At 45.3% G+C, this 19,464-nt stretch overlaps 9 protein-coding genes across 9 annotated transcripts; 5 read left to right on the top strand and 4 right to left on the bottom strand. All coding sequences in view use genetic code 12, as the record gives it.

Annotated features, from left to right (window-relative positions):
- Positions 1-506: 506 nt before the first annotated feature.
- Positions 507-1,217, bottom strand: LODBEIA_P32400 (uncharacterized protein; the record flags this gene model as incomplete). Its single annotated transcript, XM_066973329.1, has 1 exon — positions 507-1,217. The coding sequence occupies one exon, from the start codon at positions 1,215-1,217 to the stop codon at positions 507-509; it is 711 nt and encodes a 236-aa protein (XP_066830178.1).
- Positions 1,218-1,908: 691 nt separating this feature from the next.
- On the top strand, positions 1,909-3,348 carry LODBEIA_P32390 (uncharacterized protein; the record flags this gene model as incomplete). Its single annotated transcript, XM_066973327.1, has 1 exon — positions 1,909-3,348. The coding sequence occupies one exon, from the start codon at positions 1,909-1,911 to the stop codon at positions 3,346-3,348; it is 1,440 nt and encodes a 479-aa protein (XP_066830177.1).
- A 400-nt stretch (positions 3,349-3,748) lies between these two features.
- On the top strand, positions 3,749-4,456 carry LODBEIA_P32380 (uncharacterized protein; the record flags this gene model as incomplete). Its single annotated transcript, XM_066973326.1, has 1 exon — positions 3,749-4,456. The coding sequence occupies one exon, from the start codon at positions 3,749-3,751 to the stop codon at positions 4,454-4,456; it is 708 nt and encodes a 235-aa protein (XP_066830176.1).
- A 188-nt stretch (positions 4,457-4,644) lies between these two features.
- Positions 4,645-5,844, bottom strand: LODBEIA_P32370 (uncharacterized protein; the record flags this gene model as incomplete). Its single annotated transcript, XM_066973325.1, has 1 exon — positions 4,645-5,844. The coding sequence occupies one exon, from the start codon at positions 5,842-5,844 to the stop codon at positions 4,645-4,647; it is 1,200 nt and encodes a 399-aa protein (XP_066830175.1).
- Positions 5,845-8,411: 2,567 nt separating this feature from the next.
- On the top strand, positions 8,412-11,813 carry LODBEIA_P32360 (uncharacterized protein; the record flags this gene model as incomplete). The annotated part of the gene is made up of 1 exon (XM_066973324.1): positions 8,412-11,813. The coding sequence occupies one exon, from the start codon at positions 8,412-8,414 to the stop codon at positions 11,811-11,813; it is 3,402 nt and encodes a 1,133-aa protein (XP_066830174.1).
- A 251-nt stretch (positions 11,814-12,064) lies between these two features.
- Positions 12,065-13,573, top strand: LODBEIA_P32350 (uncharacterized protein; the record flags this gene model as incomplete). The annotated part of the gene is made up of 1 exon (XM_066973323.1): positions 12,065-13,573. The coding sequence occupies one exon, from the start codon at positions 12,065-12,067 to the stop codon at positions 13,571-13,573; it is 1,509 nt and encodes a 502-aa protein (XP_066830173.1).
- A 325-nt stretch (positions 13,574-13,898) lies between these two features.
- LODBEIA_P32340 (uncharacterized protein) lies at positions 13,899-14,852 on the top strand (the record flags this gene model as incomplete). Its single annotated transcript, XM_066973322.1, has 1 exon — positions 13,899-14,852. One exon carries the CDS (start codon positions 13,899-13,901, stop codon positions 14,850-14,852), a length of 954 nt encoding a protein of 317 aa, XP_066830172.1.
- Positions 14,853-14,944: 92 nt separating this feature from the next.
- Positions 14,945-16,519, bottom strand: LODBEIA_P32330 (uncharacterized protein; the record flags this gene model as incomplete). Its single annotated transcript, XM_066973321.1, has 1 exon — positions 14,945-16,519. One exon carries the CDS (start codon positions 16,517-16,519, stop codon positions 14,945-14,947), a length of 1,575 nt encoding a protein of 524 aa, XP_066830171.1.
- Positions 16,520-17,065: 546 nt separating this feature from the next.
- LODBEIA_P32320 (uncharacterized protein) lies at positions 17,066-19,327 on the bottom strand (the record flags this gene model as incomplete). The annotated part of the gene is made up of 1 exon (XM_066973320.1): positions 17,066-19,327. One exon carries the CDS (start codon positions 19,325-19,327, stop codon positions 17,066-17,068), a length of 2,262 nt encoding a protein of 753 aa, XP_066830170.1.
- Between the last annotated feature and the right edge of the window lie 137 nt (positions 19,328-19,464).

Raw genomic sequence — 19,464 nt, 5'->3', positions numbered from 1 at the left:
GGCCGGCACGACAGGAGTGTGTGTGTGGTGGGGGGGGGGGGGGTGAGGAAGTTTACGGAAAACGAAAAAAGAACAAACAAACAAGCGAGAGAGTGAGACAGAAAGAAACCTCCGGGACGATGATTCAATACCACGTCCAAGTCTACGTTTAGTTATAATTCCAGTTCCAATTGCTTAGTTCCAGTCGCAGTTTCAATCGAGTTGTATATCCTTCCTAGATAAGCTGAAAGCTATATATATATACCACGAAGTAGAGCTCATGATCTGTCGGTAATATACTTCCGTCTCTTGCAAAAGAAAAACAACCTCGAGCAGCCTTTCTTTTCCTTTTTTTTTTTTTTTTTTTTTTCCCCTGATCTCTCCACATGTAACCCCTACAGCAGTGTTGGTAGTGGTTGTGTGAGGGTAGCGGATACATGGTGAAGATTTGGAGTGGACTTTCCAGCTGGGTCACGTGAGGAGCGCTTGCCCGGTAGTCAACAACTTCTGTAGCTAGCTATTGTTTATTAATTATGTGACAGCAGTGGTTGTTGTTGTTGTTGTTGTTGCGTTTGAGCTTGCCTCTGCTGGTAGATTGACCGGTTGATTTCAAACAATATATCAACGGTAGGAGCTCCCGATCCGTTGGAGTCCTTCTTGTCTCCGCCGTGGTAACGGTGGCCGTGACCGTGACCGTGATGTCCGTGATGCCCATGATGGCTGTGGTGGTTGTGGCTATGCTGGTTTCCATTCTTGTGAAGAATCCTTAGCACAACATTTTTCTGGTTCTTGCTTGAGTTCAGCGACGTCTTTGTTGTCCACTGGTTCGAGGACTCCAAAGACTTGTATATTTTGAAGTTCTCTCCGTCCTTGTCTTCTTTCGCTTGGCTGAAATATTTCTTGTATTCGGCATCAAAGTAACTTAGTATTTCGTCCGAGTTGAACTTGTTTGGAACTGGCTGGTTGCACGATGGTGGGGATGTGGCTCTCTTATTGTGCGATGACGCTGGCGCTGGCGATCTCGCTGAAGCTGTGGATGTTGTTGTGGCTGTTGCCGTCGTGGTCGAAGCTGGCGATTGTGATTTTGCAGTTGAGTTTTGCGATGGTGGTGGCGACACGATTTTCTTTCTATTTTGTTGCTTCTTGTCCTGTGACTGTGGATGGGCATAGGCGGGTTTCGAGTTAGATGCTGGCGGAGCTACATTTGCCAATTTGTCTGCCCAAGCCGACGTCATCATGAAACTGGTTTTTTTTTTTTTTTTTTTTTGAAAATGGGGCCAGCTGCTAGAGGATGGGTGTTTTCGTTCTAACAAGTAGATGGGTTTGGTCTGCTCTCTCTCTTTCTATGTAAAAATGAGGTACACATAATTAAAATAATGAGTGAGATGTCAGTGATCTCGAGAGCACCTTTTTTTTTTCACATAGTTTCTAGTATTAACACATGGTAGCGCCATTGAGCAGATCCTTGCTTCGCTTGCAAGTAGCTGCCCAATTAGGAAGTCTAGGCTTTTCCCTTGTTTTGAAGTATTTTCGTGTGTGAGATGTTACTCTTACGTGTCGATTGACGTGTTACCTCTCTCTCACGCACTCACACTCAGTAAGAACACACACGTACAATAACTCATTCACTGGAGAGAGTCTCACAATTTTTCACTCCAAGTTCCACTCACTAGAGATCCTTTTTCAAAATTCATACACGGACACCTCCAAACCCCGGTTTTTTTTGTTTTTTTTTGAAAAGAACAAGGGTCTTTTACTCCTCCATTATAGATAACAAGCTTGTACTAGTAGCAATCAAGCAACCAACCAACCAGCGACACGACTTTCAGTCTTCTGTAGCGTTTCTTAGAATTGACTTTTTCAACAATAAACACATCACTGCGAGATCAAATAAAATCAAGTTACCAAAAAACAAAAAAGGTCGACAATATGAGTGGGTTTCGTGCATTAGACTTGGTTAAGCCGTTTAGTCCCTTCTTGCCAGAAGTTATAGCTCCCGAGCGTAAAGTCCAGTTCCAACAAAGGGTGATGTGGACGATTATAACATTGATGATTTTCCTCGTGATGTCGGAAATCCCCCTTTACGGTATCGCCTCGTCAGACTCGAGCGATCCGTTGTTTTGGTTGAGAATGATGTTGGCCTCGAACAGAGGTACGTTGATGGAGTTGGGTATATCGCCAATTGTCTCCTCCGGTATGTTGTTCCAATTGTTGCAAGGTACCAAGATTATCCACGTCGATATGCAAAACAAGGATGACCGTGAAACTTTCCAAGTTGCCCAGAAATTGTTGGCCATCTTGTTGGCCGTGGGCCAAGCCACCGTTTATGTGTTGACTGGAATGTATGGACCTCCAAAGTCACTTGGCGTGGGCTTGTGTCTTTTGTTGATTTTGCAGTTGGTTTTCGCTAGTATCATTGTGATTTTGTTGGATGAGTTGTTGCAAAAGGGATACGGTTTGGGAAGCGGTGTTTCCTTGTTCACGGCTACAAACACTTGTGAACAGGTTTTTTGGAAGGCGTTTGCTCCTACAACTTCTTCATCTGCAAGAGGCACTGAATTTGATGGTGCGGTTGTTTCCATGTTCCACTTGCTTGGCTCAAGAAAGGATAAAAAGAGAGCCTTGATTGAGTCTTTTTACAGACCAAACTTGCCCAATATGTTCCAATTGATTGCAACCATTGTTGTCTTTTTCGCCGTTGTCTACTTGCAAGGCTTTAGAATCGAGTTGCCCATGAAGTCCACAAGACAAAGAGGACCCTATGGTTTATATCCAATTCGATTGTTTTACACTTCAAACATTCCCATTATGTTGGAGAGTGCCTTGGCTTCAAACATTTTTATCATGTCACAATTGTTGTTCATGAGATGGCCAGACAACTTGTTTGTTAAAGTCTTGGGCACTTGGGACGCTAGGCCCGGCTCAGCTCAATTGTACGCTAATGGTGGATTAGCATACTACATTCAACCACCTTTCAGCTGGGCCGAAGCCTTGTTGGACCCAATCAAGACCACGGCGTATATTATTTTTGTTTTGGGGTCTTGTGCTGTGTTTTCAACTACATGGATCGAGATCAGCGGCACTTCGCCAAGAGACGTGGCCAAACAGTTTAAAGAACAAGGCTTGGTCATTGCTGGCCACAGAGAAACTTCCGCTTACAAGGAGTTGAAGAAGATTATCCCCATTGCTGCTGCTTTTGGCGGTGCCACCATTGGTGCCTTGTCGGTTGTTTGTGATTTGATGGGTACTTTGGGAAGCGGTACTGCCATCTTGTTAGCCGTGACTACAATCTATGGATACTATGAATTGGCCGTCAAGGAAGGTGGTCTTAATAAAGCAATAGTGGGTGGATTTTCCGATGGAATTTAAAAGAAAAAAAATCCACTTTAAATAAGAGAGTGTGGTGAATAGAGAGAGCGTGTGGAAAAATAGAGATGCTTTGCGATGAGGAGCCCTCTTGAGAGGTGAAGTTTTACTTGTGTATTAGAAAGAATTCTTATTGTATTAAAGTTACTTGCAATTAGAAATGGATCAGTAGATATGAGCTTGAGGAGGTTGGGTAATATATCTGGGATGTCCAGTGTAGTGAGGCACGCTACCAAGCGACACTGGGGATATAGGGGATATTGAGAAAGAAAAAAAAAGAAAAAGAAAAAGAGTGGTTGCAATCAATCATATCCCCGATGAGTCCACTTATTTCAACTCATCAAAGACGATAATTTAAGAAGGCAATAAAATGGTGCAACAGAAGCCTCAGGAGACAACAATAATGGAAAGCTCAGAAACAGAGTCGATTGCATCGGATAAACACAACCATCACAACACCACGCAGTCGCCAACGCAAACGCACACGCATCCAAACCCAGACGATGGCATCTCGCTCGATGCGCTCTTTGCGGACTTGCAACGAGAACTAGATACTCAAGCTAGCAGCGCCGACCAAGGGTCGCTTCCTTCTCGTGTTGAAAGCGAAGACTACAAGTCGATCCAGCGATCGCTCAATAACCTCCCGAAGCTCACCTCGCTGCTTGAACCAAACACTAAGAGTGGTAAACCCACCAACAAGCCGATCCGGATCCATGACCCCGTGGCGAGCAACGCCTTGAAAGCCGCGAAATCGAAAGACGCAACGGATGCCCGCTGGTTCCACATGGCGCAACCCGAAATCACCCCGCAGATCAAACGCGACTTGGACGTGATTCGACAGAGGCAAGCGTTGGACCCCAAGAGACACTACAAGCGTGAAAAGTGGAGCGTGCCTAAATTTTTCTCGATGGGGACCATTGTGGAGGGCAACACGGGCTATTATAATCAGTTGAAGCGGAGGGAGCGGGGCACGAGCTTGGTGCTGGAGATTTTGGCTGATGATGGCACGAAGAAGTATTTTAAGCGGAAATATGGCGAGATTCAGGCGAGTCGGACTAGTGGGAAACGGGCACATTATAAAAAGGTGAAGCTGGAGCGAAAGAGGTTTTGATACAGACCTGGCTATGTTGAGGTTTTGCTATTTTTTTAGATTTGGATAGCTTTATTTGCATTGGATTTTGTTTTTAGAGGACTTAATGTATGGAGACAAGTAGAGTGACATTGATTGCGTTGGCTCCTCTCTATTAAAGTTATAAATATAAATACAAATATATATCTAAGCAAGGCACCCTTCCACTGTCACTCCTCTAGTCCCGCTCGTTTGAAAACATTCAGACGCACTTGATCCCAAAGCACCTTCTTGTCATCCTTATTCATCTTCCTCTTGGCAACGGCAGCGCCTGTAGTTGGATCAGCGGCATTTTTCAAACTCTTTTTGATCTCATCGACTCTCAATTTATACTCATGAGCCGTGGTTGCCGCGGCTGCTAAATTGATCAAGTAGTTTCTCACGGCAATTTCCTTATACTTGAATTTAAGAAACTGCTCATGATGTTGATAATTTACGTCTCCCCCATTGCGTTCTTGTCTCATGGAGTTAACTTGGAGTAGTCGGCTTTGCTTTACTGATATCTCGGCAACCAGCTTGCGGAAAGGCAAATCTAAATTGTGTTCTTGGTATATGTTTGATTGGATAAGGGTGAATATCAACTCCTTATCTGTGATATGCGGTGGCACGATTATAAGATGACATAGCTGAGCCAAGTCTCCAATCAAATGGGGCGGGAAATTCTGATTATATGGCTGATTTGTCACTGATGAGATCATAGGTAGGTTAATGAGAATGAGTTTGCATCTGGTCACGTTCAAGTTCCAGTCTATAAGAAACGACTCTTCTTGGTTGTTTTGATAAGTGAGGTTTGAGCCAAGTGAAATCTTGTATAGTTCCTCGGCATCGGAATCCTGGTGTGGTAGTGGTGATGACCACTCTGATGATGCTGATGATCTTGATGACGTTGCTGCCATTGATGTTGCAGACAAAGATGAAGACGAGTTGTTGTACTTGGACCGCTGTTGCAGCTTTGTTTCCTCATATTGATTACGAAAGTGTTCTTCATGCAATGCTATATCGTTAAGTAGTTGATCCACGGTTGCCGTTATAGGCTCCAGATCTTCTGGGATTGTTCCTGTTGAGCTTGAATATATCGAAGGGGCTGATCGTATCGATCGTTTCCCATTTGTAAAGGATGAAAATATGGACGAAGACGAAGACGTTGAACGGCGCAGAAGCAGTTTATACGAACTCTTCAACGGCTGGGTAGGTGCCGATTTGATGGAAAGATTCGATGGTTGTGCGTTATAGTACTGGTGTTTCTGCTGTAGCTGTTGCTCGTTTTGAACATTGGTTGGTATCTGGTTGTAGATGGCATTTCTGGCATTTTCTTTAAATTGGGACGGTGCGTTTTGATGTAGGTTATTGGTAAACGGTGATGAATACATTTCCCTGGATCTAGATGTGTGTTTGAAGAAGAAAAAAAAACCAAGGCAGAAGTAGTAAATGATGTGGAATAAGATACTGGGATAGTATGTTCTTTTGATTTTTCAAAAACTGTGGTTGTTTGATGATATAATGGTTTGTAATTTTGAAAAACGACCAAGATGGTTAGATGATATCTATAGACGAAATTAGAATTTTAGGGTTGAGGTTGGGGTTGTGCTTGATTTTTTTGAAGCTCACCGGAACCGAGGTGGGATGATCGAAGGTGGAAATCAGAGTTTGAAATGACAGTATTATTTCGGAGTAGTACTGGTAGTATTTTTACAAAACCGTTGGGGAAAAGATCAAGATCACGATGTGATTTGCTGTGAAATTTGAGGAATGATGACGATGATGATGACGATAATGTAATATGATATCTGGGTTATAGATTCAAGTGACTCCCCGCAACTACTGCCACTACCACCACCCATGCGACTACGACTACACTATTTATATATCTAACTAAAACTGCCCGCTTTCTCAGTCTATTGTTGTCCTTTCTTTTGACCTCCTAAATGTACGGATAATGTTATATTCCCCCGGAGACGAAGGGGTTAAATTGCTGAGATTTGCACTAAAAATATTTCTCGCTCAGGGCGAGTTGTTCCGCCAGGTTTAAAGTCTCCTACACGGAACGACGACAAGTCTATTTCGTGGGTGAAAGAGCAAGTGTTATCCATGTTGTTGGGTGTTAAGAAGATGACACAGCTCTGCCGTCAACATCAGTTCAAACCATATCAGTTCAGTTCTCTTATTCTACACGGTTCAACCTTGCTTCATCCATCCATGGGGGGGGGGGAGGGTAGATTGGGGATCCAAAATTCTCGCCCTTCTTTGTTCTGCAGGTGTGTCTCTATTGTGTTAGTGTAACGTTACTATTCTATTAATCCGCTGCTGGAAAAACAATACACCCACCATCCACCACCCACAGGTAACCAATGTAACGTGGTTTCACTTCCATTCATTAGCATCTGTCTTTCTTTTTTCATTTTCTGTTTTTCAATCAGCTTACTTGGATTCTGCCTGAGTGGAACTTGGATCTTTGCAAAAGCAAAGGGCAAGAGCAAGGCACAGAGGAAGAAGAATAAGAAGAAGAATCGAGGCTACGCGCAACTTGCGGACGGCATTCGGAATATCACAAGCGGGCCAAGATGTGTAACCAGCAACGCATCAACTGCAACGATTGTTTCTTCGCAAAGCCAAAAAAAGCCTCTACTGGGGCGACTTTCCGCTGCTTGGGAAAAACCCCACGGGACACCCTCCCAGTCCCAGTCACACAAAGCGTCATAACAATAGGCCCGGCTTCCCCCACTCGCCCATCACCCGGTCTCTCTGCATTCTTCATTTTTGCCGTGAAGTTGACTAGCCAAACACGGAATTATACAAGATGTTATCTTTCGCTTCCGGCTTTGTTTGTCTTGGAAGACAGTAACTCACCCTCCTCCGCCAGTTTTATGATAAAGACACCATGGTTGGGAACTTGCCGGAAGAATCAAGGAGCTGTTTAGATGCATTCAAAATATATAAAACAAAAAAACAAGAAGAAACGAAAAAAGAAAAAAAACAAGCTGCTCAACACGCGACACATTCTTGATTCTTCTTCTTCTTCTTCTTCTTCTTCTTCTTCTTCTTCTTCTACTACCACTTCTTCTTCTTCGTCTTCTTTACAATTTTCTCCTACTAGGTGTGGCATTGGACGGCCGGTGTTGTGTGTTTTGTTAATTTTCCGTTGAATGCCCAATTTGTCAAAATTATATTTGCTGTGCGCGAAATACGAAAATTAAGGGGAAAAAAAAGAAAAAAGAAGAGGATGGGGGATGCAAACAAGCGGCACGTCGGTCTACTTTTGCATACTTTTCTGCCTTTTGTAAGGTAAAAATGTGTTGGCGTTGGGGTTGCAAGGCGTGGTGTGTTTGTAGACGCAGGCTGGCGAGCCGATAGTGTTGAATCAGAGACAGGAAAGCGGCTATACCGGGCTCGAGGTGAATTCTATCTTTTCTAATTTTCAACTCACAACTGGAGTCGATCAAATCCAATCCCATTTCCCAGCGGTTACAATAATAAAGGGTTCACTTTCAATCGCATTCAACTAAGTAAATTTGTTGTTCTTGTTGCTGTTGTTGTTGTTGTAGCCAGCACCTGGACAAACATAAGATGTGCAATTCCATTTCAATCGGGAAAACGACTAAATCTTGTCCTTTTTTTTTTTTTTTTTTCATTTGTTCCTTTCCTATGGCAATCAACTTTGAGATGTGTAATCTTCATTCTGCATCCAGAGCAGAGGCGTTTGCACGTTTTCAACACCATCTGTACAACAAGTGAGTTCTTTTTGCAGCCAGAGCTGCAACTACACACACGCTGAGTTGGAGCTACAAAACGCACGTGATCAAGTCGGAAAAAAATCAATCGCTACCATTGCAAAGTTCCAAATGATCAATATGTGTGTAGTCTTCACGTCTACAACTCAAGGTTTGGACTAAATAACCCATCAAACACAGACAACAGAAGGTTGTTTGTTCGGCCAAGTATGTCGTCAATCATCGAGGAGGAAGTCTCTGAAGATATTGGGTTTAAGCTAGATCCAACAGAGCACAAGCTTTATGACCAGCTTGAACTCCTGCTGCCCGAGCTAGAGGGTAAAACTTTGAATCTACTAGCCATCAACAATCAACTTCGAGTTTTGGCCACATCCAACTACAAGACGTTACAATTCACCTCACTAGACAATTTCAGCGACATAAACAGAGTTCCTGCAGATTTCAAAATTACTGAATTGTATTTCATCGACTCTGTATTGTACATCTTGAATGATCAAACCATACAAACTTTGACTATTAGCCAGATTCAGAACAAGGACTATGCATTCAAAAAGATAGAAAGAAAGTTTCAAACCATATTGCCCTTGAACAGGTCCCAGTATCTTGGGTTGACTGAAGATTCTCTGCTTTACCACAATGAGAAGCAGCTTGCCACTGGAGTTACAGCATTTGCCTGGAAGGACCATAAACCTATATATGCCGTGAAAGATGCACCGTTGAAGCTAATGTGCACGGGCAACGGTATCGATAACGGTATCAATGTTGAAATAGAGGAGCCTGAAAGCATCGAAGGCTATGAAATTGTATCCATAATTCCAGAAGGAGACTATATTCTTCTAGCTTACGACCAACTGGATGCAGAGGAATTCCACGACATCAAGACATTTTTGCTCAAGCAAAGCGAGGAGGAAAAGAAAAATGACACATATAAAGCATTCATCATAGATATCGCCCCTGCATTTGGCTCAGCACCGCGCGTGCCTACATTTTACACCAGCGCTATCAAAAACTGGATTCAGTCAAATTATTTTTCAATCGTCACATCATCATTGTCGACAGATATCGGAGTACTTGACCTAAATTCCTCGCTAGAGGAAGCACAGACTATTGCGCCCGCCGAAGATTCCAACAGAGCACAATTTCCCATGAGCGACGAAGGAGAGGATATTTCGCCATTGGGCATGTGCATATCGTTGAACGAGGTGGAGACAAAAGTAGACGAGCCCTGTTTGGGGGTGGAAGAGGCCGTGGGCGTTTTGCCTAAGTTGTATTGTCTATTGGACAATGGAGCGTTGAGGTCGTGGTGGATATTTCACAAGCTGGGCATCCTCGAGAACAAATTGTCCTTAAAGAACGCATTGGAGGCATTTGAAAAAGAGGAGAAAACGTTGCAAGGATACGGGGTGACGAATACGACTGACTCGGTTGAGAAGAAGGAGGAAAAGGAGGAGGAAAAAATAGCGACAAAAGAGGCTCCCACTTTGGAAAAGAACCCATTCCAGACTGCTAGCAATCCATTTGGATCCTCAACGTCCGATGCATTCAAATTTGCGACTAAAAATGATGCACCGGCCAACGCAGCCCCTGATTTTGGCGGGTTTGGCTCCTCGAATATCCAAACGAAACCTGCCGCCGCGTTTGGCTCAACTAGTTTTGGTTCCAATAGCCAGGCAAAGCCAGCTTTTGGCTCTACAGGCTTTGGTAGCAAGACCGCGTCTACCGGCGGCGGTTTTGGCCAAAGTGGATTTGGTGCTGGAGCAACTTCTACAGCAGGTGGGTTTGGCAGTTCGCTGTTTGGCAGTTCTGGATTTGGCAGTTCTGGATTTGGCAGCTCGGGATTCGGTAACACTGGGTTTGGTGGACAACAGCAACAACAAAAGCAAGATCAAGGTGTGTCGGGCAAAGAGCTGAGTTTATCTTCTGGTTTTGCAAAATTTGGAAATGGTAAAAATACTGCATCGTTTGGAAGTGCCCAAGGCCAATCCATCTTTGATGCAAAACCCAACACCACGTCGCCGTCGCCGTCGCTGTCGCCCTTTGCCAATCTTGAATCCAGCAAAAGTGGGAGTTTGTTTGCGACCTCTTCAACAAAGACAAACGAGAACAAGTCATCCTCCCCCTTTGCCAACTTGGGTTCCAGTTCCACCGGAGTCAAAGCTGATCAACCCTCGATTTTTGCAAGTTCCACCAACAAGACTTCCTCCCCATTTGCCAATTTAGACACAACTACGACTAGTACCAAAGCAAAAGCAAAAACAGAGCCACAGTCCACTTTTGGTGGAAATCTCTCACCATTTTCTTTTGAGAAGCCAGCGGATGCACCCAAGCCGAGAACTGAGTCGCCGTTTGATTTTTTGAAAAAGGACAAGGCGAAGGTTTCTGACCAAGCAATGACCAAAGCGACTCCAATTGCAGAATCTGTCGAGTCCTTGAGGGCATCCTCGCCAGCCCCAAAAGCAGTTCCAAAAGCAACAGCTCCGGCAGCTTTTCCTGAAAACCTGCCTTCAGCTAAAAGCCATGACCTCCAGTCGCAATCTTTAGACAAGGCACTTGGCTCAAAGTCGTCACTTGAGCAAGAAGAGAAGAAAAATTTATCGGCCCCGGCAGTTAGCGCACCCGCAATGGACAAAAAATCCAAAGAGAAAGTTGAAAACTCTCAGCAAAAGTCGACGAGTGTGCCACCGCAAAAGGCGATAGAAAAGGAAACAGTTTCAAAGGGAGACGATGCAAAAGCAAATAAGACAAACGGACCAACCCCTACTGAAGAAGAAGAAGAAGAAGATGATGGCAATATCGCTGGTAAAAACAGTAAAGAGGGTAATGATAAAATAGATTCCTCAGTCCAACCACTTGAATTTGCTGTGTACGATGGCATCAACAAAACCAAGGACAAACCATCAAAGTCTATAAGGGACACCATAATTGACATCGTCGAAGATACAGAAGGAAATTTGCAGGTGCTAGACAAAAACATGCAACTGCTCGCAAGGTTTGTAGATGCTCATGGATCACCGGGTCAAAGCTGGCACACAGTATCCGAAGTTGCAAACTTGAAATACAGCCAGTACAACTATGCAGGAAAACTATCACATTTGAAAGAACAGCTTACAAAGCTAGAAGAGTTGAAGGCAGCAGTGCAAGAATCGCAAGCTGGCAGAATCAAGTTGGACCAGATGTTTACGCAGTTAGTTCTTCTTGAAAAGGGAGCGTTGAAAAACTTGTCGGTGCTCAAAAACAGACCGCTTGAAATCAAAGACGAGCTCATGCAGAGAAAGTTACGAGAAAAATTGGCAAAGACGAGAGAATTGGAGGACAAGTTGCTTGCAGTTTTGATGCCCGTTAAAGCTAGAAACTCGTTAAACGCGTCCACCGTTGCAAACATTGGCAAAGTCTTGTACCAATTGAGCGAACAAATTGCGGAAAAGAAGAAATCCGTCGATGAATTGGTTGCAAAATTCGATGCATTGCAAGTTGAAAAAGCTAATAGCGATGACGAGAACCGTGTCATATTGGGGAAAACGACCCCCATCAAGAGTGCAAAGTTGGATTTGAGAAGAAAGTTGAGGCAACTGGGCTTCACCAAGCTGATAACGTTGTCAAAAATTGCATAGCCATCTGATCTGCAAGTTTTGCTACGACCTTGACCCTTCAGAAGGGAGTTTACTCTCTATACACTTTGCCTCCATATATATCTTTTTTGCAGCACTCTTGGTGTCTCTTCGATTTGATCTCGTTCTCATTCTCTAACATTTTTTTTTTTCTGTGTTTTAGGATTGTTTTCTAAACTAAGCACGGGTCTAATCTTTATACACACATACACCATACACCATACACACGTGTTGAAAAGTCACCTTCAGGCCCCATGAATGAGATCATAGGCACGAAAGTCAACGTTCCTGGGGCTGCCGGTCAGGCCACTTTGCGCTACGTCGGAGGAATACAGGGCAAGAACGGGGTTTTCGCGGGATTAGAGCTAGCGGGAACATTGGCAGCAACAAGAGGTAAGAATTCAGGATCGGTTAATAATGTGCAATATTTTCAGGTTGACGTGCCCATGAGTGGATTGTTCTTGCCTTATGACAGGTTGAGGTCGGTTAATGTGAAACTACCTGAGCTGAAGACGTATTTGGCAAGTGCTAATACGGAGGCAGCGTCATCTTCTGCAGCAGATACTGCAGCGGCAGCGGCAGTGGCAGCAGCACCAGCAGGAGCAGCACTAGCAGCGGCTACGTCAGCAGCACTGCCTTCACCATCGGTGTCATTGCCAGTAGTGTCACCAAAATCACCACCTCACACAGACCCTGCTGTGGCATTGGCCTCGTCTGCGTTTTCAAACACCAAATTTGCTTCGACTGCGGCAACAACCAACACCAACTCTCCCTATGGCAGTACACCACACTTGATCGAGGGAAGCACACAAACGTCTTCAACTTTTATTAGATCGCCCTTGAGCCCACTAAACCAAGGAGGGTACCAGAGCGCCAGAATGAACATGATGAATGAGAACTTGTACCGCTCGGAGCCCAAACCAGCTGCAAACGCAATCGCCGAGTATGAAAGCGAGATCAAGGAACTACGCAAAGTTGTCCGAGAAAAAGACCGCAGATTAGAGCATTTCACAAAGCAGAGAGAAGAGTGGCATACTGCAATGGATAACTTGATGGCTGTTCAACAGGATGGAATGCAGGTTTTCGAAGACCGCATCCAGGAGTTGGAGGAGGTGAATGCAAAGCAGGCTGCTGAGATACGGCGATTGAATGAAGAGCTCAATCTGTCCGAGACCCACAACCAGCAGTTGGAAGGAGAGATTGAGGTGTTGAAAGCGGAGAAGGAGAATATTAAAGCTAGCGATGTCGACATGGATGCCGAAGCCGCCGAAGCCGCCGAAGCCGAAGAGAAGTTGGAAAAGTTGCAAGATTTGAACCGTCAACAGCTGAGTGAAATGGAGTCGTTGAGGAAAGAATTGGACCAATCGAAGCAACTAATTGCCGAGTTGGAAAAGTACAAACTGCAACACCCCGGTAGTGTTGATGCTATTGCTCAGGATATCCAAAATTTCGACTTGTTAGGCAGCAGTTTGGGAACCATTAGCCGTGACAATAACTCTCAGCCGGGAGAAGCTCGAGCCAATAATGCTGTTTTTGCCAAGCCCTCTAATACGCCCATCACGATGAATACTGCTGCTTCGATCTTGGCCAATACCGCGTCCGCTACCACCGATTTGTTGGGATTGGACATCCCTACCGATTTGCCTATTTATAAAGCTCCAACTTCACTTGATCCCGCGGCGGGCAAGACCGACTGGTGTGGAATATGCGAAAGAGACGGCCACAGCAGTATCAACTGTCCTTTCGAAACCGATATCTTTTAAGCTCACCCTAGCATCCCTTGCCGCCCCACTTGCTTATGCTTACCCTTACGCTTACGCTTATGTTTATGTTTATGTTGCACGTAATCCCAATACCTAGATTTACTTTCAATTTTTTATTTTTTTTTCAATCTTCCCGAACCTGTATTCGAACGGTGGGGGTTTTCAATTTTTTTTTTATTTGCGCTTTACTTTTTCCCATGTGATAAACTCTCAAAATTTAGCCCCTTAACATTACCCCCCGGTTTTTGTTGAAAAGTGTGAGCTATCCCCACCCCAACTTCCACCTCAAGCTCAACCCTTATTCTTCAACAACCCAATCCAGAAAATGTCGCTTCAGCAGCATGAAATCAAGCTCCACAACGGCGCAAGGGAGTTCACAACCTTGACCAATCTCACGCAGACAGCAATAACCCAACAGAAGTTCGACCGTGTGATTTTCCTCCTCCACGGTTTCCCCGACGTCAACACCACCTTCAACAAAGCATGGCCCTACCTCGTCGCCCACTACCAAACGCGCAACGAGACGGTCTTACTCCTCGCTCCCAAGTTACGCGGCTACGAACCGTCGAGCGTGGGACCCGAACACGAGTACATGTTACCTTGTATCGCTGACGATGTCAAATGCTGGATCCATGAAGTCATTCAGGGGGAGGGGGATAAACCGGTGCATTTATTGGGGCATGATTGGGGCGCGATCGTGGCGTTCAAGGTCGCGAACTTGTACCCTGAGCTCGTTGCGTCCATTGCGTGTTTGGCGATTCCGTATTTGGCGAATTTGCATGTGTGGGAATTGGCGTGGTTTGCGCCGGAGCAGATTTATATGAGCTCGTATTTCTTGACTATGCAGTACGGGTGGCTCTATCGTGGGAAGTTGCTCGGCAATGATGGTGGTGATGATTATTTGCGTCGTTTGTGGAGGTATTGGAGTCCCGGGTACGATGCGAGTCAGGGGGAGATCAAGGAGATTCGAGATGAGTTCAGGAAGGAAGGGGTGGTGGATGCGGTCACGGCGTATTATCGGCACTTGTTCCGGCCCGTGTCGCTTTGGAAGCTGCGTTGGGCCGTGGATTTCGCCAAAGTGCCAGCGTTGATCATGTGCGGCGAAGATGACGGGTGTATGTCGAAGCGGATCTTGCAGTACGAGGAGAAAAAATTGAAGGCGGATTATCCGAGGGCTCAAGTTAAGTTGTTGCCGAAAGCGGGGCATTTCCTCCAGAGGGAACAGCCTAAGGCTGTTGCTGAGTTGGTGACTGATTTCTTTGACTCATTTGCAAAGTAGAGAATATTTACATCCTTTTCTTTGTTTTGTTTTGAAATCGTTTTATTGTATCAATCTCGCTAGGAAAAGTAAGCTTCATGTTAGGTGTTTATTTACTCCGGCGCTGGTGTATCGTCAACTTCGCCGTTTGCGTACATCATACTCTCATCCTCGACCGTAGTGGTGACATCGTTGTTTTCAAGCGGAGCAGACGATTTAAGCTCAGATTGTAATTTCAAAAGTTGCAATTTTCCTTTAATGGCGTATAACCGGGGCAAGACTTTCAAGCCTGCTTCTAGTTGATTTTGTAAGCTCTTGACTGAGACATTGTTGCTGCGGGCGAAGTTCCCCCCGTGGATCAAAAGCAACCATTTGAGCCATACATTGAGTCTAAAGTTCGCGGTGACGTCCTGGGATACTTGCTCGCTTACAACAGTGAATAGTTTCTCACTTTGCTCTCGCGATAATTTCGACACTATTTTCTTGATTTTTTCATCATCATCGTCATCGTCGTCGTACTCGTAGCTCTTAGATTTACAAAGCTTGTGACTCTCGGATTTGTCCAATGTGGAGCTGCTTAAAAGTTCATACAAGTCCCGGCTCACCCCGTCACCATCTTCACCATCAGGGAGACGGATTATGCTGCTGCTATTCACGCCATTGGACTCTGGGGTTGGTGCTCCATTTTGCACATCGACGCGAGTTTGGTCCAACGCAAAAGGCTGGAACTGCATACTGGTGTGGTCATCGTGCCCCAAACGTACCATGGGCTGATTATCCACGCTGATGACGCATTCCACACGCAAACTGGACGGAACCAGAATAGAATTGATGCGCCTGCCATCGCTAGTGAAAATGTCCAATTTAGCACCAACTGTAATTGCAATGATATACTGCTCGTTGTCAGCTCGCACGATGCTGATTTTTTCTATGGTATCTTCAGTTTCGAGTCTTTGCAATGTTGCTGAATCAAGTGGAACCACGTATCCGTGTCCATCGGCAGTGAGAACGACGCAAGTTTGCGCATCGAGTAGCTCAATTTGCACAATCTCGCCCTTCACTGAGGGGAAAATCTGGGTCTTGACGTATTTATCCTTGACGATCTTGCCCGACTCGACACTGTTGCCAGTACCGAGACAGACGCGGTACTCGCCGCTCATGCATATCGTGTTTGACTTCGGTAGTTTTGCAACTTTGCTGAGCTTGGCGCTGGCCATCGGGTTGAACTTGACGAGATCTCGCGATTTTGTAACGCACCACATGGTGTCGCTTGCGTATCTAACTATGGAGCTGAACTCTAAAGATTTGTCCTTGTCCTTGTCCTTGTCATTGCCATTGTGGAACCTTTGCGTGTGCATAATGGAGTTGGAGTCAGCGGAGAGGATCACGACGCTTGCATCTTGCAATACCACACCAAGCAACGTCTCAGCATCTGCCGAGTTGGTCTTGCTGGTGGCGGCGGCGCCCCCGTTCAATACACGTTTCCTTGACGCTGGCTTAGTCTTCGAAACATGCTCATCGTGCTCGCTCGAGTTGAATTTGAAATCTAGCACTGGATGATCAAGGAACACGGAGCCTGTCAACTTGGTCTGCCCCGATGCGTCTATCTTGTAGAATTGTATTTCGTTCTTCCCGCTCCTCAGTACCGCTTTCGCTATTCGGTCTTGATAGATTCTAAAGCTCTTCATCGAGTATATGGGGGATAGTGCCCTTGTGAAACGTTGTTGCCCGGTCGAGTCAACTTCAATATGAATGGTTTTCGGATACCCTCTCTTTTTTTTGGCTGCTTTTTTGATTTTTTTTTCGTTTGTTTCGTGCGGGAAGCAGGAGTGGCTTGAGATGAGGTGGTTGATGGATCTGAATCTTTCCTACTGCAACCTTTTTTTATAAGGAAAAACCCCCAAAAGAACGAAAAAAAATCAAGCTCTTTGGTTTTATACCTGTTGAATATAGAGCTAGCTACTTTTTTTGCTTTGAAGAACTTTATGTAGGCAAGTGCTCGTGCTGATATTCACTCTAGTGTTTTCGATCTCTACAGAACGTGCAAAGAAAATTTTTGGGTGCAAAAAAAAAAAAAAAACATCTGGACAGGGGAGAAAAAAGTCCGTTGAAGCAAAGTAAGAAGCAATAGGGCCTCGTTCGGTTACAGCTTTGAAGTGTCCGTCTACATACGTATATCTATGGGGGAGGGAGGTAGAGGAGGTTGTTTTCTCGTCTTTTACTTCAAGTCCACTCTAAAAACCCTGTAGTTCAACCATTTGCTGCACTTGACTCCGACACAACTCCTTGAGATCAACCACGTCAGCTTTCAACTCTTCCACCTGCTCCGACTTTTCGCCAATGAGTTCCAACATGGTCTGCTCCTTGATTTTGTTCTCCTCAATCGTGTTCTCAAGTTCACCAACTTGGCTTTTCAAAGCAGCAACTTCGTCATTCAACTTGATCGACGCCAACAACTCCTGTTCTCGTTGCTCTTTTTCCTGGATCAATTTGGAGTTTTCATCTTTCAACGTGTGTAGCTCGATTTCCAATCTTCGAATCGTCGAGCTCATCTTGTTGACCAACTGCAAGTTGTTGCTGTTGCCATGAGACGAAGACGGGATACCGAATAGCGCATTGTGGGGTAGCGGTTCGCCTTGGCCGTTTGCACCCAATTGCGAGCCCAATTGGCTCGACACGATGTTCAGGTACTGGTCGCGGTCGTAGATCTCGTCTCCAATCTCCGTAAATGAGCTCAGCGAGAGATTGTGGCTGTTGTTTAAAAAGACGCCGTCCTCTCTGTTGAGCGCGGGAGTCTGCGAAGATTCCCCTAGCCTGATATCGTTCCAGCTGTAGCCGGAAAATGCCGAACTAGATGAGTTTACTCTCATTCTCGAGTCGAACTTCAAAGGCTCCGGCCTCTTTTGTTCCTTTTGCCGCTCCAAGCTATCTGTCAATTGCTGAACTTTGGAATTGAGGTTTGCCCGTTCTTGGTTGTAGACCGACTTGAGCTTTTCCATTTTCTCGTTCAAGTCCTGCAAATCGTTTGATTTGAGGTTAAACGACAATTCCAACTCGTTTATTCGAGACTGGTCCTTGTCGATTTTAGCTTGAAGTTGTTGCATTTCTTGAGCTTGCTTTTGTATTGTAGAGTTGGCCCTTTGGATTTCGTTTGATATTTTGAGTTTTGCCTTTTTGGTTGCTTCCAACGATGTCGTCAAGGTATCCGCCTTGAGCGCCAAGTTGGATTCCATAATCTTCCAGTTTTCCTGCGAGTTCAAATACTGCTTCTGAAGTGTATGATGAGCATCCGAGAGCTTTTTAAAGTCGTCGAAATCGACTTTTTCATCGGCCTTGACGCGACTGCTTGTTTCGCTCTGCACTTCTCGATCCAACCTTAGTTGCTCAATCTTTTCTTCAAGCCGGCTTATCTCGTCGCAGTAGCTTTGTTTAGCGTGACTCAAGTCGTTCTTGAGGGACGTTAGCTGGCCGTCTTTCGATGCGAGGTCAAGCTCGTGCTGTTTCTTCAGCATCTCAAACTCAATCTTGACGCCGTTGAGCTCCTTCAGTATCTCCTGCTTGGCAACGTTGACCTCTTCGTATACTAGTAGGAGATCCTTGTACTTGGATTGAAAGCTTTTCAGCGCTTCATTCTCGGCGCGAGCATGGTGCAAGTTTTCCGAAATCTCGGCGAATTTTGATATTAGTTGGTCAACGTTTTTCAACTTGTGTGTTTTGAGGAAATCCTGCAACTCCTCCAGCTTAACCAACGACTCGTTGTGCTTCTTGGCAAATTCAGCCATGTCTTCTTCCAAGGTTTGGTTTGTCGATTTGAGCTTCTTGATGGTTTCGTTCAACTTCAACTCCTTATGGGACAACGTTTCTCCTTCCTTCATCAACTGCTTGATCGTTTCGTCCTTTTGGGCAATGGTAGCCTGAAGCTCGCTTAATTCCTTGCTCGAGCCTTTGCTCTTTTTCAACAACGACAACTGCTCAGTGAGATTAGCATTCTCCGTTTGTAGTTTCTTCAACTCCAACTCCAACTCGAGCTTGTCCTTGTGCTTGAGATCATTTTGATCATTTTGCGACTCGGCTGGTTCAGCTTGCTCTTGATCACCCGTGGCAGTCACGTCATCGACGCTTGTATTCGCAGACGTAGTGAAATAAGAGGCGTTTGACAGCTCGCCATTTGAAACTTTCGCCGTGGCCGTAGCCGTGGCAGCAGCCCCACCAGCGGCTTTCTTTTTGCCCTTGGCTGCTTGAGCCAACCTCTCCTGCAACGTCAATCTCTTTTTCGAGCGCTTCGGAGGCAAAAACGCAGGTTCTTCTTTCGTGGCGGCGGCGGCGGCAGTGTCGTCGTCGTTGTCGTCATCGTTGTCGTCATCGGGCTGTTTTTCGTTTTCTTGCACTAGCCGTGTTTCAGGGTCGATGTTGTTTCCACATTCTTCCGTCGGCACCTGCAGCAACGTTGCCAGGGTTGTAGTTTCCGACACGGGATCGTCTGACGTGTCTCCCATACCTGCAGTTACAGCTATAGTTCTATTGATGGGGGCCCGAGCTTGGGTAAAGTGTAGCTAAATAGAATAGTCTCAGAGATCTCAGATCCTGCAATGTAGTAAAGATAGGACCATCTAGGCACCGACACTAAAAAATC

Source organism: Lodderomyces beijingensis, assembly GCF_963989305.1.
Source record: "Lodderomyces beijingensis strain CBS 14171 genome assembly, chromosome: 4".
NCBI classification, from domain to species: domain Eukaryota; kingdom Fungi; phylum Ascomycota; class Pichiomycetes; order Serinales; family Debaryomycetaceae; genus Lodderomyces; species Lodderomyces beijingensis.
The sequence above is the reverse complement of the archived record's forward strand: the minus strand, read 5'-3'. Positions and strand labels throughout refer to the sequence as shown.